The following is a 17,100-nucleotide window of genomic DNA, read 5'->3' as shown; positions in this document are numbered from 1 at the left end:
TCTGGTGATCTGGGTTCACCAAGATGGTATGGTTACTGCTTTCATGGTCTGTGCTCTGGTCTTTACCCCAGAAGGCTGCAGCTCCCGAGCTATAAGTGTCACCTCTTCTCTTGGCCATAGATCTGTACCCAGGTCATCTCATGTCACAGTTGGAAGCATTAATACACCTCTCTGTTTTAGAATTGATCATTCCAAAAGAATGACCACAAGGACTCCTCTAAATCCTAGAACTGTTACCTAGAACTATGACCCAGAATTGTATATGGGCAATATGAATGCCAAGTAGTGCCAGTTCCTACACCCAATGCCAGTAATGTTTACAAATCTCTGAAAAAACTGAATACCTCCCCATCCATCCCTTACCATCTCTGGGTTGAAGGCTCCCAAAGCTGCTGCTGCCACTTTCACTGTAACCTGAAATATCCACCTCTGATGTTGCTTCTGAGTACATTTTGAGGTTCTCTGGTGTCACAGACCTCTCATAGCCTAAGCTGTCTTAGACTGGAGAAAGGTCTCACCCTAACTCTTTGTTGACGTTAATACTCCAAAATACATTTGAAACATTATTTTTAAGTTCTTTGTAGGGGAATGTTGGGAGAATTCAAGTGAGTTGCTGTCTCTACTCTGCCATCTTGACTCCTAGGAGAATGTTATACTTAGATCCTAGATGACTATCCAATGTAATAGGCATTCAACCCCCATTCCTTGACCTAGAAATAGAATGGGATATAAGTACATATTTTCACTTCTTCCAATCCTAAAGAAAACTACCCTTTAAAAATATGATTATGATCATTTACAACCTAAGATGCATGCAAAATTCTTATATCTAATAGGAATTGTTGCAAAGAAATAAAAATCTCAGAAGTCATATTATGTGATCAAATTACTTACTGGATAGAGCTCTGATCCTGAAATGAGGAATAACTGAGTTCAGTTCAAATCTTACCTTAAAAAAAAAAGCCTGTGTTTTCTTTAACCTACTGAAGAAAGAATGTCAAAATCAATCCACTATCTTTGCCAAGAAACCTCCATCAACAGTACTGATGTGCTATGGATCATGGGTTTATCTAAAGGGGAAAAGACAGAATGATAAAGCAAAAAAAAAAAAAAATCAAAGGATAGAGATGTATCATAAGAATGGTTTCATCTCATTCTGTTTGTTCAGGCATTTCTGTTGTATCCCACTTTCTGTAACTCCATTTGAATTTTTCTTGCCAAAAGATACTGGATGGAGTTTACTATTTCTTCTCCAGTTCATTTAACAGATGAGGAAACTAAGGCAAATAGTGACATGCCCAGGGTCACACAGTTAGTGAGTATCTGAGACTGGATTTGAAATCAGGTCTCTCTGACTCCAGGTCTACTTTCTTCCTACAATGCTATCTAGCTACCCTAAAGATTATTCAATAATAGACAAAAGAAAGTCATTCTAAGGTCTTGAGTTGAGTAGTAGAATAACATGATGGAAATTGTGCTTAAGGATACTCTTGTGATAGATTTGTTGGGAGTGAATTTAATCTTTTATAATGGTTTAGAGGGGCTATTTCATATTTGGCTTTGTATCTTTAGAGACAAACATGGGGCAGCTAGGTGGTGCAATGGATAGAGCACCTGCCCTGGAGTCAGGAGGATCTGAGTTCAAATCCAGTGTTAATAATTGCCTAGCTATGTAACCTTGGGCATGTCACTTAACCCCATTGTCTTGAATAAAAATGAAAATAAAAATTATTGAAGAGACAAACATAGGACTTTTTTACATATTAGCTGTCCTAATTATTTAATGTTTATTTAATTGAATAGCACTGAATAAATTTCAGATAATATATAAATATTTCTCTTTACAGTTACACATCTATAAAGCAATATTGCCATTAGAGTCTTCTTTCCACAAAAGGGACAAAATATATACAAAGACTAGAATAAAACTATGAAATTTTGCTCCTTTGAAGTACAAATTATATTCAGTTAATTGACTTACTTAACTAGCCAGGTTGCTATATCTGGATAAGACGTAAGGAGAAAGAAAGACAGATGGGAAGCCCCATTTGACTTTTCTTATTTTCTTTGTGTTATCATTGGAAATATTAGAACTCTATCTTTCTTGACCTCAAAGCAAAGTTCTCTGAGGAATTTTTTGGCAGTGCTAAAAAATGCTGACTAGACTGCAGTGTGAAATTATCTAAGATTGAGTTCTTCCCCAGGAAATTAATTAGTTGTGCATTAAAACAATATTGATATACCAGAGATCATTATGTGTAAATAGATTCAGTTACCTTAAATCAAACCTTTTAATAAGTGTGAACAACAAAGTTTACCAATAAGTCAAACTTTTTGTTTTTGCCTGTAACTGATAGAAGTTGAAGAAAATTAAATATTTTCATTAATAAGGAAATATTAACTATAAATCATAAGACTGTCAAGTATCTCTTAAGAATCATACATTTCAATATTTTACTTCAAATAGTTATGTAACCTCTATGGATGATAAACTTTATTTTAAACTGAAAGTTAAAAGAAAGCATTTATATTCTTATAATTTAAGGAAGGTATTTCCCTACATAATTACTTAATGTTTAGATAAATCTCTATTTTCACAAATTCATTGATTTTTTCACTATTGGCATTTTCAGGTTTCTTTTTCAAGTATCATATTTCCCCTTCAAAGTCACTTCATTTTTGCCTTTGCTTTCCCAGTGACTTTTACACAGTAACTATTTAATTAGTTGCACAACTAAGAAACAGAGTGGATAGAACACCAGGTTCAGAGTCTTGAAGATTTGATTTCAAATCCAACCTCCAATATTTACTATGTAAATGACTCTGGGGGGCTGCTAGGTAGCACAGTGGATAGAGCATTGGCCTTGGATTCAGGACGACAGGAGTGTGAATCTGGTTTCAGATTTGCCACTTACTAGCTGTGTGACCTCGGGCAAGTCACTTAACCCTGATTGTTTTGCACCCAGGGTCATCTCCACTTGCCCTGATTTGCCTCTGGCCCCTGGACCCAGATGGCTCCAAAGGAGAAAGTGAGGCTGGTGACTTAGTACAGCACCTCCCTCTCTCAAATCCAGTTCCTGTGCTTGTCATTGCATCAACTCCCTGATGTCATGGTCTTCTTTGGAAATGAAGGACAAACTGAACAAGTCACTTAACCCAGTTTGCCACAAAACATGCTGGAGAATGAAATGACAGACCACTCGTATGTTTATCAAGAAAACTCAGATGGGGTCATGAAGAATGAAATAAGTGAACAATCACCAAAAATTTGATATGTGTTTGCTGAATTGAGTTGAAAATCTGACAACTTTATGTTATTTTAATTACCTGTCTTAGGAAGAATCACATAATAATTAAAACTATTATAACGTATAAGTTTCATCTACAAATTAAGTATAATGTCTAACTCTAAAGGAAGTTATGAGGATCAACAGAAATATGACATGTTAAACAGTTTGAACTTCATAAAATGCTAAATCAATGCTATCTATCCCTAATTTTCTGACAGGATGACAGGTGTCTTCGATTCAGGACAATCTGGGTGCAAAATCTACTTCTAACCATGTGTGACCATGAGAAAGTTGGGTATTCAATGAAATCACAAATTTACATAAAAATTACCTTTATAACTAATATAGATGAATCATTATAAATCATTGAGTTCAAATATATATTATATATATATATATTCACGCATACTTAGAAGCTATATAGTACATATTGCTATAATCTATGCCCCATTGAGAAAATCACATACTCAGTTTCCTCATTAGGAAAAATGAGGAAATTGAATTCATTAAGCCCTGCTTTATCTTTAAAGTTATACTATTACCTTGATATTAAACTTTTTTAGACTATTTGTGTAACTCTTCTTTATCCAGTGAAATACATTACCAAGAACTGTTTGTTTCCCTTGAGACATTTTGGCTTTGTGCTAACTCATTCACTGATTTTTCTCAATGATGTTTTTCTTAAGAATCCCAGAAAGTTTGTTGTGTTCATTGATCACTGTCATGTTATTATCTGTTTTCATTCATCTCTTCTATTCTCTTAGTGTCTAAGATTCTTTAGGTAGAGTATTCATCTTGCTGGATATTTTCTCTGAATTTTTAGTGTTTTGGTGTTTTATCATTTTCATTCATCATAGCCTCTCTTCCTAAATGTTATCTAATTATTTATTTTCCAATTCTTCTCACAAAAGTCTTCCATTTGTCTCTTCTCTTTTTCTCCACTTTTTGACTAACAATAGGTGCTCCTCATCTTTTTTTAATTCACATTTCAGATTTCCACCCCCCACTAATCTATTTTTATTCAATTATGTTTCTATTTTATATCACAGTTAGGTATCATTAAAGTAGGTACAATATAAGATTAGTTCTCAAAGAAAATTATTGTTGTTTCATTACTTTGAATCAACCCCATCATTATTACTTCTATAATTTGAAATTGTTTTAGCACATTGGACTATTTTTAACTTTCCAGTTTAGAGTAGTATGATAGAGAATTAGCTTTAGAGTTACAAATACTTTGAGTCAAGTATTAATTCTGACACATGGTGCCTGAATTTTTGAGCAATTTATGAACTTTCACTGATCAGAGCAGACCTGTCAAACACTAGCAAATGAAATGCTATCCAAGCAGCCTGTACAAGGGTAAACTATAATTGGTAAATATTTAACAAAATAAAGATATGATGAAACTAATGAGATTTTCTAAATAAATATGCACCAGCAAGGACCTGTATGTAAGTTTAGTGGCCCTAGTTTCTATTTGAGTTTGGCACCATTATCCCAGAGTATTTGGAGGGTTTCTTCCTTAGAGAATTCCCTGCATTGTTAAATACAAAAGTTCTGATCTCTTTACTCCAGCACAACAATATGGGTGGTTAAAAAAAAAGTAAAGGGCTTAATAAGTAGAAAACCTGTTTTTATTTGTCAACTTTAAAATGTATAAATCTTAAATATATTCAGACTTATAAATGGAAATCTAATTAAACATAAAAGTCTTACATAGGTGAAGTAGAGATTCAACTAGATAAGATTAAGCCCATGCTTAATCCTTATAGGTGAAAAGTCTCTTTTCTTCCACCATCCCCATGCCTTCCACCATCCCTCTTCTACCTGTCTACTTCATGAGGCACAATCTTGCTACTAAACCAGGTTCCATAGTTCAGTATTAGTAATATCCTTCTCAGATGGTCTCACTTCTTAGCTAATCCTTGTGGACAAACTTAGCGGGTTTTGTAGAGGGTCTTCTATTCCCTCCATCAAAATAACCTGAAGTCAATGTTGAAATTTATTTTCTGATTTCACTTTCCTCTAATCCCCCATTCATTCTCAAATGTTTTTGCCCCAATTGAAAAAAAAAGAAAACAAAAATGAAACCACAACACAACTCTAATTTGAGTTCTGAGATGAAGAACTAGTATTAATTAACAAAAGAATTTTTTTTCAGGTCACCACTCATTTGTGAATACAAACTCCTTAATAAGACATTGAAAGTCTTCACTGTTTGGTTCCAGCCTTCATTCTGGGATCACTATACATTATTTCCTTTTTTACATGCTCTATATTTAACCACAGTAGCCTTTTCTTGATTTTTTTGAAATAAGCATTCCATCTTCAAAACTTTTCAGGGCTTAGACTTCATGTTTAGAACATAATCCCCTCCTCAATTCAATTACTTAGTTTGGTCTCACTGCATAATATTCTATACACCCTATGGTAATGCTAATTCATTTTCTGTAAAATTGTATACTATTATTTCATTTTATCCTCATAGCATAGATGAGTTTAATAGTAACATTGTCATAAATGTAAATTATCTGTAAATAATACATATCTAGAAAATATTTGTTGAATAAATTCACATATTCTTTTATGGGTAGCTTATTTTTAATTGGCATATTTTTATTATATTTTCCTGTGAATGTCATGGTTCTATGCCATTTTCTTTTTGTTCAATTATCTTTCATGAATAATATATGAGTTGGAAAACCAAAGGTAGACTGAATTTTCCTTTTGACTGGTTTACCCTTTGTCTAAATAGAGGAAGTCATGTGAAGAGAGTAGAGAAGACAAGAAGAATTTATTTAATGTCCTCCACCATCTACAGAACTTCTGACAACTACGGAGAGATATTTTGTCCAAAAGACTTTTTATTATTCAATAATAGCATCAAACAAAATACCATAAGACTATTTTTTCATACATAATGAAGGTTATAATAATCTATTATTTTTAATCAGTTATGAATATGATAACATTCTAAACCTAGAAATCAGGCTTATCAAATTTCATATATGCAATTTTAGCATACCTCCTTATACAGGATGAATATATTCAAGAATATATATTTTATATATGCAATTTTAGCATATCCACTTATATAGAATGAATATATTCAAGAGTTATAATGTAATAATACTATCAATAATTTTGTACTAATTGTTCCATATTACTGACATCCTATTATGTCATTCTTTTTAATTTGACATTGATTTCTTCTCCCCAGAGCACTATCAACTGTATGTTCCTGAATCAGCTCAAGTTGGTTCAGCTGTAGGAAAAATCAAGGCAAATGATGCTGATACTGGAACAAATGCTGACATGAAATATACAATCATCAATGGTGATGGCATTGGAGTATTTGCCATATCAACTGACAAAGAGACAAGAGAAGGCATTCTTTCCTTAAAAAAGGTAAGGAAAAAATATATTTTCAAATGGTAATCTCTTCTTAATTATTTACATTAATGGAACAAAGTAGAGGTATAAACATAATATAAATAGATAATAATTGTTGTTCAGTCAAGTCTGACCCTTTGTGAATCCATTTATCTAAATCACATGCATTTCATGATATCATTGTCTTGATGTCATTGTCTTCATGAAGATCATGAAGAAAATAAACTTAATGGACAATGAACCCCAAACTATTTATTTGATCTTAAACATACTTTTATCTTTATAAATGAATATTAATAATTCTGATACTCTCAAAATCCACTTTTAAAAATATGATGAGACTACACCAGGAAAATATTATCTGGAAGCAGCTAAGAATCTATTTTTTTTTCTTTGTTTCTGGGAGGCTTTCTATGCTGCAAATTAATGCAAGATTCAGTCAAGTATTGCCAGTGGTTATGTGTTTGGGATTCAAGGAACCCCTCTGAATATAGGGTAATCAGAAAGAACTAAAATGGCAAACATGTCCCTAATAGAGAGGGTTCTTGCTGGCAATAGTTGAACCTTCTGATGGCAATACAGTAGAAAATTAAATTAAATAGGAAGGGGGGATGGCTTTAAGTGATTTTAAAACCATTAATTGCCATAAGCTAATCACCTCATAAATAACGTTCTAATGTTACAAAAGCAGATGGACAAGTAAGTTTCAAAACACAATTTCCAATTAGTTCAACACTGAATTCTCTGAAATGATCACAATATTTGAATTTGCACTGCATATTTCCATTGGACTGGAACTAATTACCACATTTTTACATAAAAATATAATTTCTAATTTACATATGTGCAACCACTTTAAGGAATTCATTATTCACACTAATCGAGACCTAGCTGAATCCATTGTATTCATACCCAGTTTAGAAATGATGATAATATGCATGAAAATAAACTTTGGAAAGGAATTTCTAGAATTAAGTTTAGTTCTAAAATGTAGAATAAGGACGAGACTTATAAAGGTTATGTTAACAACTATGGAAAATAAATCAGTTCTTCCACATTTATTGAATGGTAGTCATTTCAAGGCTGAATTTTATAATCAGAAATTAATAACTGACAACTCTATCTCAAATTATTTTACTGTATGCTCTTGCAGAGCATACTCTTTTACTGGTAGTATGGATTCTTTTATTTTTCTCCTTCTATACTATTTTATGTAATGATCTCATCAGCTCCCATGGTTTTAATTACCATCTCTATGCTTATAATCCTTCTACTTATCTATCCTATCCCAATCTCCCTATTGACCTCCAATTTTGCCTTTGTAACTACATTTCATATATCTTCAACTGGATGGTTAGGAGATTTCTTAAATTCAACATGTTCAAAATAAAACTCATTATCTTTCTCCCTAATATTCACCCCAAGAACTTTCCATTTACTGTAGAAGGCAACATCCAGTATCATTTCCAGTCATACTGATTTCATAACTGGCCACTTGATTCAGATGATTCTATCATGGCTGTATCGTTCCAAGAGCCTGTCTCAAAACTTCCTTCATTTCCACTCTCAAAACTTCCTTCACTTCCATTTGACCACTGAACTGATTTTCCTAAAGCTCAAATATAACCTTGTCACTCTCTTATTCAATAAACTCCAGAGCCTCTTATAGCTGCCAGAATTAAATACAAAATGTGCTTGGAATTTAAAACTATTCATAATCAAACACCCTCTACCTTTCCAGTCTTCTTCTAATTTTCTCCTTAGCACGTATTCTTCCATCAAATGACATTATTTCCTTGCTTCAATAATAATACACTCCATTTCTCAGCCCCAGGCATATTCTCTGGTGGTACTCTGGAGAATATCAGTCAAATGTTCTCCCTCCTGATTACTACCTACTGCCTTCCCTGCCTTCAAGTCCCAACTAAAATCCCATCTTCAACAAAAAGTTTTTCCCAACCTAGTACCTACCCTTCTTTAAATATTTCCTGGTTTTCCTTTATAGAGTTTGTTTGTACATATCTGTTTGCTTGTTGTCTCTCCTATCAGATTATCTGCTCCTGAAGTACAGGGGTGTATTTTGCCTCTTTTTGTTCCCTCCCACCTAACACAAATCCTGGCACATAAGTTGATATAAATTTATTTCCTGACATTAAACCTGTTTTACTTTCTTTAGTGGTATTTTTTTTTAATTTAAACTCATAGATAATAGAGAATACACTACCCTCTTATAAAGGATAGAATTATTGCCAGTATTCTATTGGTAAAGAAGTTTAGGCATAGTGAGTTTATGTTACAGAAGCATTAGCCACACTCTTATGACTTTGGTCTTTAGGATCTGGACCGAATCAAACTAGATTTTTGGTTTTATCATAAGAGGCCAGACTATGAGGTATCTCCAGATGATGCCCTTCCCATGAAACAAAGAATAGGCATTTTTATGAGTTCCCCTTTTCTTTCTCTCTCCTTGATAACACCCAAATCAATGATTCTTCCCATCTTCCCTTTGTAATGATCATGTAATACACCACTATCCTTTGAATCACACAATATTCTCCACGTTAAAATTTCCCTTGACTCCTCACTCTCCCTCACTCCAAATTCAATTATTCACCACAATTTATTAATTATTTTTCTACATTTCTCATATCCATCTCCTCACCATTCATATAGTCATCATCCAAGTCCAGGACTTCTTTACTTGTCTCCTGAACTATTATAGTAGCTTAATAAATTTCTGCCCTACCTTAAATCTCTTTCCTCTCCAATCTGTCCTTCTCATAACTATTGAAGCAATAATCCTGAAATACAGGTCTGATATTTTCACTCTCTTACACAACAAACCTTAGTGTTTCCTTATTTTCTAGGGTTAGGGAACAGCTAGGTGGTATAGACTAGAGTCACCCTCCAGAATTCAAATTGGACTTCAGATACTTTAACTGTGTGAGCCTCAGCAAGTCATTTAACTCTTTTTCCTTCAATTTCCTCATTTGTAAAAATGAACCAGAGGAAAAAACAATGACCCCCTGCAATAACTTTGCCAAGAAAATCATAAATGAGGTCGCCAAGAATTTTACATGACTGAACATCAACAATAACAATTTTGTCTAGGATCAAATAAAGATATAGCGGATGGACATTTAAAGCCTTTTGATGCTTAGCTTCCACTTGCCCTTCTAGGCTTACTATAAATTACTCCTTTTTTAAAACTCAAGTAATAGTTTTAACTTTTTTTTGAATACCATGTCTTCTTTCCTTCTCATGCACTCGCCCAGAGAGAAAAAAGGGAAAAAATTTTTTATGTACAAACATATGTATGTACCTTTTTGAATGTGCGTATCTGTATATATGCATATGTTTGTGCATGCCATATATGTCTATATATGTCCATATATGTTTATACATATATATATATATATATATATATTCACACACGTAAGCAAATCAAATTTCCAACTTGGACATGCTACACAAATTAATGTTTGAATCTGTATTCTGAGTCTAGCACATATCTTTCCAGAGATGGATAGCATGTTTCATCATTAATCCTCTATTAACAACTTTTATATATATAATGCAATTGATAAAATTGTCTTTCAAAGTTTTTTACAGTATTGTTGTTGTATAAATTGTAAATAAAATGATTTCTTTACATTGTATCAGTTCATACAAGTTTCTCTAAACTATCCTTTTTATCATGTCTCAAAGAACAATAATATTCCACCAAATTCATAAAGCAGAAATTGTTGTTTTGCTATTTTTCTGTTTTGTCACCACAAAAAGTTTATATAATTATTTTTGTGTGCAATGTATAGAATGTTCAAGAGACATTGACAATTAACAATTTTATGGATCATACTAGCAATAATTAATAAAAGGAGGTCAAGGTGCACTCTTGAATGCTAAAGGCCCCTCTTGGAACTCATTCAGTGCTTATATTCCTTTGACAAAGTAGGTGTTCCAGAGAGTGGCAATTAATTTTGATTGGTTAATGAGAAATGAGAGAATGATTATTATAATGAAAGATGGGTTTATTCTAATAAGGGTCTGAGGGACATAACTGGATCACTCAGTCTTGGTGAAAGATATTTTTCTACACCCATATTATCCCATCTAGGGTATACTAGGAGAAAAAAGAAGAATCCACTTTTTCCAAGAACTGCTTGGAAAAAACACAAGGGACCAGAATTTATTAATTCATCTAAACTAAAATACCCTTACCTTTGCAACAGACCTGAGTTTTCTCTCTCATAAGCAGCTCTGCACTTCAAAGGCTGCTTTCATAACCTAAGGTCTGATTTCTGATTGAAAAAGTAGAAAAGTGGAAAAACCATAATCTTAATTCAATAATTAGTTATCAATATAAGAGAAATAATCATTTATCTCACCTGAATATTATATATATAATACACACATGATATATTATATATAAAATACACATAATATATATTCTAATGTGTAAAACATGAAATGTATGTGCATGTGTCTGTATTTCCATTTCTTCTTTTATTGCCTTCTTTGACTTATAGACATAATAAAGGTAATAGTGAGTTTAAGAATATGTGTGAAGGGAGTGGCTATGTTGCACAGTGGATAGAGCACCGGCCCTGAAGTCAGGAGTACATGAGTTCAAATCTGGGCTCAGACACTTAATAATTACCTAGCTGCGTGGCCTTGGGCAAGCCACTTAACCCCATTGCCTTGCAAAAAAAAAAAAAAACTAAAAAAAAAAAGAATATGTGTGATTTAATAATCTTGAGAGGTTGAGGTGCTTTCTGGAATGGCTAGACTGGTTTACAATCCACAAATAATATATTTATGTGCAAGTTTATCCACAGTCTCTCCAGAATTTAGCATTTTCCCTTTTTTTGACAACTATTCTAATCTTATTCGTATGAATAGAATATCAGAGTTGGTTTCTTTCTAAATAGAGATTTAGAACAATTTTTTTCTCTACAAATCTTCTCCTAGCTTGCTATTTTTCCCCTTGACAAGCTTCCTGCTCATATCCATTGACCATTATAAATTTGTGATTGTATTAATACTTTTTAGTATGCTATGCAACAATCAAACCAAATGTCTGTCTATTCCTTGTCATGAAATTACATCTCTTATCTTTTTTTAAGAAAAGACAATGACTAACCCCCATGCCAAGGATTCACTTTTTCCTCCCTTCCTCTGATTCAGAATCACCTTTTATTTGTCAAGAGTCAGCATAATGCATCTTTCCTCTAAGAAATGAAACTTCTTGAAGTCATAGACTTTTTCCCTTTTATTCTTACATCCACAGTACCATTATGATTGGCACTTATATGGCATTTAATAAATATTTGTTGATTGATAGATGTTTCAATTTAGAAATAGGTCTTGCAGAAAATTTAAGTGCAAATTTGAATCACCCAACTTTTTATGCACCACATTTTATGGTTTCTTTTGCTACTTTGAAAATCGCACAGAAGGCTATTTTCCAGCAGCTGAACTGAGAATACAGTCAATTTGAGGAAAGGGTGTGTGATGAAGGAGAAAGAAAGGTGCTGAAGGTTGTTTGCCCTCCCTGACTTCAAAAGAGGGACCATTATAATGCATGCCTTTTAAACACAACATTTGCTGGTTTTAATAGTGTTTAGAAAAGAGGTAAAGGCAATATTCCCAGGGGCTTGGAGAGTAATGTTGTGATAATAAATGCTTGGCTCTGGATGACCTGGAATTAAGTACTTCAGTTTTCAATTGAAATCTTTTCGCCTAAACATTTTGGATTTCCCCTGGGATATAACAATAACTTTTGTGGGTTTATATTTTCCTTTGAAGCATCCAAGTGATCTTTTATGACAGACTAGTTTGTGACTATAAACCTTATGCATTCTTAATTACTACACTATCCCATATGTAAATGAACCTGAATATGATTATACTTCAGAGAATTTTAACCTTCATATAATACTGATTTAGGAGACAAGAAGAGAATGAGCTAGTCTTTTAAAATCCTGTTCAGTATTTAATCTCTGTTGCAGCTCACCTTGCCCAGTAAGGCAGAACAACTAATCTTCCTGAAGATCAGAATCATTGCTGTTCTACAAATCAGCTGGCAAGAGTTTCTCTAAATATGTGTCCATATCATTCCTTCCATCAGAAAACTGTCAAGTCTGAACTCACTAATCCCTAAGATGTAACATTGCAACTGTACCTTGATGATGATAATAATTATGATAACAAATAATAATAAAACATTTTATTTATCAGAACTTGACTACTTAGAAATAAATATATGAGAATAGATATAGCTATATACACATGTTCCTTCTACAATCAGGTACATAAGACAAATGAATTCAACAAGCATTTTTTCTTACATTGACCATGTTTGAAGCCTTGTGCTAAGTAATGGAGTTTTAAAAAATCAGAAAGAGTCCTCAAAGAAGCTTGCATTTAAGGGGGGAGTCAAAATAGAAAATACAACAAGCAGTTATATATAACAAACCAGCTTTGTATTATCTTGTTCTTGTTGTGAACTACAGGAAAAATAGCTCTTAAAATGCATATATATATATATATATATATATATATATATATATATATATATATACATACACATGGTAAGTTCAAAGATTTGATCTTCAGAGAAAGATTTTGTGGAAATAACTGAATTGGATTCACCAGCACCCCTGAGTATCTTCCTGGTCATTTTTTAAGGAACTAAGGCAGATTTTTCATACTTTCCCTTATTGATTAGTTCTTCTCAGTAAGAAGATAAAAATAATAATAATAACAAATCACATACAAAGAATACATTAAGATTTACAATACACTTTCCTCAGAGCTCCATGAAATAAGTAGTGTTTGTGTGTTGTGTGTGTGTGTGTGTGTGTGTGTGTGTGTGTGTGTGTGTGTGTGTGTATATATATATATATATATATATATATATATATATATATATAAAATCTACATTTTATAGATGAGGAAACTGAATATCAGGGAGTCTAAATGACCTCCCTGGTCTCACACACCAGTAAGTATTGGCTCCAGAATCAGAGCACAGACCTTGTAACTCTAGGTCCACAACACTGATTACAAAAACATATGAAGATTTAACCCAAGTATTTTTCCTTAGAAAAAAATCTATCTCTCACTCCATTATTAATAACTCTTTGCCAGATAACATCTATCCAGAGAGATATGTTCTTACTACTCATCAATTTGCAGAGTCATGAGCCTGGGATGAGAGATCATTTCTGGCTATCTTAAATATTTAATTAACCATTTTGAACAAACACATACCTTCAATATAGCAAAGCATATGAGATTGAAACTAATGATCTTATGTAACATTTCAGTGAGTTAAGCCATTAAGACATAGTTATCCAGACCCATAGGCATCTGGGTTTTTTCCTTCTAAAAGTATATTTTTGCCATTATGGAAATTAAATATTTATGAAAATACATCTTGGGAAATATAATTGAGACTTTTTTGCTGAATGCAAAAATAGCTTGGCTAATAGTGAGCTTAATATATATATATATATATATATATATATATATATATATATATATATATGATCATCAATGCATTGATAACCTGAAAAAGAAGTGATTGAGTTTTGTGGAACTCAAAGTATCTTATTCTTACATATTACTCCATTATTTTAAAAACACCTACTATATGCCTAGAAATGAGTTAGGAAAAAAACAAATAAAAAAAAAGAAAAGTTACTGACTTCAAGGAAACATCAGGAAAGGTTTCATGAAGAACATAATAAGTAAAGGAAATAGGGAATTGTAAGAGATAGAAATGAAGAAAGAGAGAGGTCCATTCAAGCACTGGAGCATGGTCAGATTTAAGTCTCTCAGATGGGAGATGGAAGATCATAAATCTAATGATTATTTGTCTTCCTTTAAAAATTCAGCACACACAAAATCTTAATGTTTTTATAATGGTTTTTAAGATATCAAAGAACTCATATTGGTGTAGGGTCAAATGGACTACACAATGAAACAGGAATGGATGCTATTTGGTTGGACTGCCCTTTGTAAGGAAGAATGGCAAGATAACCATCACAGTCTTTGATTTTCTCTCTTTGCAAAACAAAGGTCAATCTTCTTTGTAGCACCCACATATACAAAAAGAGCCTTTTGTCACTTTCCTAACTAAAACACTGACCATTCTTTGCTAATGATACATATGTGGAGTTCTGCTACAGAATTCCACCAGCTGCAAAGGGGAGAAGATACAAAGTTTGATCAAAGGAAAACTAGTAGCCAAAATGTTAGAAACTCTTTGGGATCAAAACAAAATAAAGCAATAGGATTCCCTACTTCATTTGATATTTTTCAACATCTAGTTTGACACCTTACCAATATAAAGGGATTTAAAAGATTGCAGCATGATTACTGAAATAGTAGAAATGGCTTATGAGAAACAATTAAAAATCCCAAATATCCATAGCTGGTCATGTAATAACTGATGGAAAAGATAATAAAGTCTACAAGGTATAAATATTTAGGAGGAGGAAAATTATTTTGTAAGTAAGTTACAAAAAGCAATTAATAATGATAAAAATAATAAAGAATATATAAATAATAATAATAAAGAAATCAATAAAAGTTTGAAATTAAACAGAAAATTTAAGTTCAAGAATAAAAGTTTAACTCTGTAATGGGCTGTATTATATTCTTGAGTAGTATCCAAAGAAAAAGTAGGTTTCAATTTAAAATTGTATTTAAAAAAAACAGCTCTAACAAAGTGAGATGAGCTAAAGTGTATGAGTCTGGGGAGCCAAAGTAATTATGCAGAAACTATTTGGAAGCTAAAATTAATGAAAGTTTCAATTCAATTTCATTCCATATAATATCTCCATTTTTACATTATCCAAAAGAGGGGAAAATGTGAATATTTTGACATTCAAGATAATTCATATTGTTTAGGATATTTATAATTAGCATTTATATAGTATTATAAAATTTTCCATATACTTTACAAATGTTATCTTATTTATCCTCCCTATAAATCTAAAAAATAAATGTTAAAATTGTCTTCAGTTTCCTCATTCCTCAGATATATAGGTACTGTGAGAAGCTGACTTTCCAAGTTACAAGACTAATAAATGTTTGAGATGAGTTTAAACTCAACATTTACTGACTCCAACTCAATCTCTCTTTCCGCTATACCACCTAGCTGCCTAATATTAATTTTGATATTTTACTCAAATTTTAGTCTTCATATAGCAAGTTATCTCAAAAAACATGGAATTTTAATGTATATGTGCATTTGAAGGAAGAAGTATAAAATAAAAAAGATATAAAAAGTTCTTTTTGTTGCTCACATTGCTATTATTATCATCATTGCTAAATGCAAACATTGTTTTTTTTTTTCTATTAATATCTAAAAAGTCTAAACAATGTGGAAATAAAACCTAGAATAATACAAGTATCTCTCTGACCTGACATTTAAAATACAACATTTATTTAATTTTACTAAAATATAAATATTTAGTGTTGCTTAACTTCCCAGCAGATGAATAAAGAATAGACACCAAATTCAAAGTCCCTGCTATTATTTTTATTCTTTTCACAGTATTCCAAACATTTAGAAACCTCACTGACAAAACATATGATGTCAGTGGAAAATAACCTGTGTTTCTATTGAGGGTTTCCTGCAATATGACCAAGGTAGAGAGAGAAAAGGAGAACTATGTTAATTGACCTGTTCCATACCCTGTCTTCACTTTTGTCTCCACAGTAAAGAGTAAGTGCGTCAGCTGAGTAGAACTGACAACAATCTACAACCACTACCCTACTGCATCAATAAACACATATCTATGTATTTTATTATCTAAATTCATAGTTGATCTATGTCTGTTTAGATTTTTCAAATACATTATTAAGGAAGAAAAAGCTTTATTGTCTACTAAATTCTAAAGCTATCAATTCATTTTTGACTTTATGTAATACTGGCTAATAGAAGGAGAAGATCTAAGTTTGGCAAGTTAATTCAAGTCACTAAGGAAAGCTGATATTATTTTTTTGTTTCCACAGCCACTGAACTATGAGAAGAAGAAGTCCTACACACTCAACATAGAAGGAGCAAATACACATCTTGATTTCCGATTTTCTCATTTGGGCCCGTTTAAAGACGTCACCATGCTGAAGATCATTGTGGGAGATGTTGATGAACCACCTCTCTTTTCAATGCCTTCCTATGTTATGGATGTTCATGAGAATGAGAAGATCGGAACAGTGGTTGGCACAGTGGCTGCTCAAGATCCAGACAGTGCTAATAGTTTAGTAAGGTACAGTCAAATAATATAGGTTTTTAGTTATTTAACTGTAGATTTAATACCTACAAGAAGTTGGTTCCCCCCATTTTATTAATCATGCCTGTAGTTTTGAATTTGAAGAAGAAAAATAGACTTCTGTGCAT

The 17,100-nt window shown here is 32.4% G+C and overlaps 1 protein-coding gene across 1 annotated transcript in view; it reads left to right on the top strand.

The window, feature by feature from the left end:
- The window catches only part of LOC141496946 (cadherin-18), a 400,980-nt gene that overhangs the window by 281,173 nt on the left and 102,707 nt on the right, over positions 1-17,100 (top strand). The window contains exons 5-6 of the mRNA XM_074199523.1: positions 6,514-6,701; positions 16,716-16,969. Coding sequence (XP_074055624.1) covers positions 6,514-6,701; positions 16,716-16,969 — 442 coding nt within the window. The remainder of the gene's footprint in view (positions 1-6,513; positions 6,702-16,715; positions 16,970-17,100) is intronic.

The sequence above is a fragment of the Macrotis lagotis genome, chromosome X (assembly GCF_037893015.1).
Source record: "Macrotis lagotis isolate mMagLag1 chromosome X, bilby.v1.9.chrom.fasta, whole genome shotgun sequence".
Lineage (NCBI taxonomy): Eukaryota > Metazoa > Chordata > Mammalia > Peramelemorphia > Peramelidae > Macrotis > Macrotis lagotis.
The sequence above is the reverse complement of the archived record's forward strand: the minus strand, read 5'-3'. Positions and strand labels throughout refer to the sequence as shown.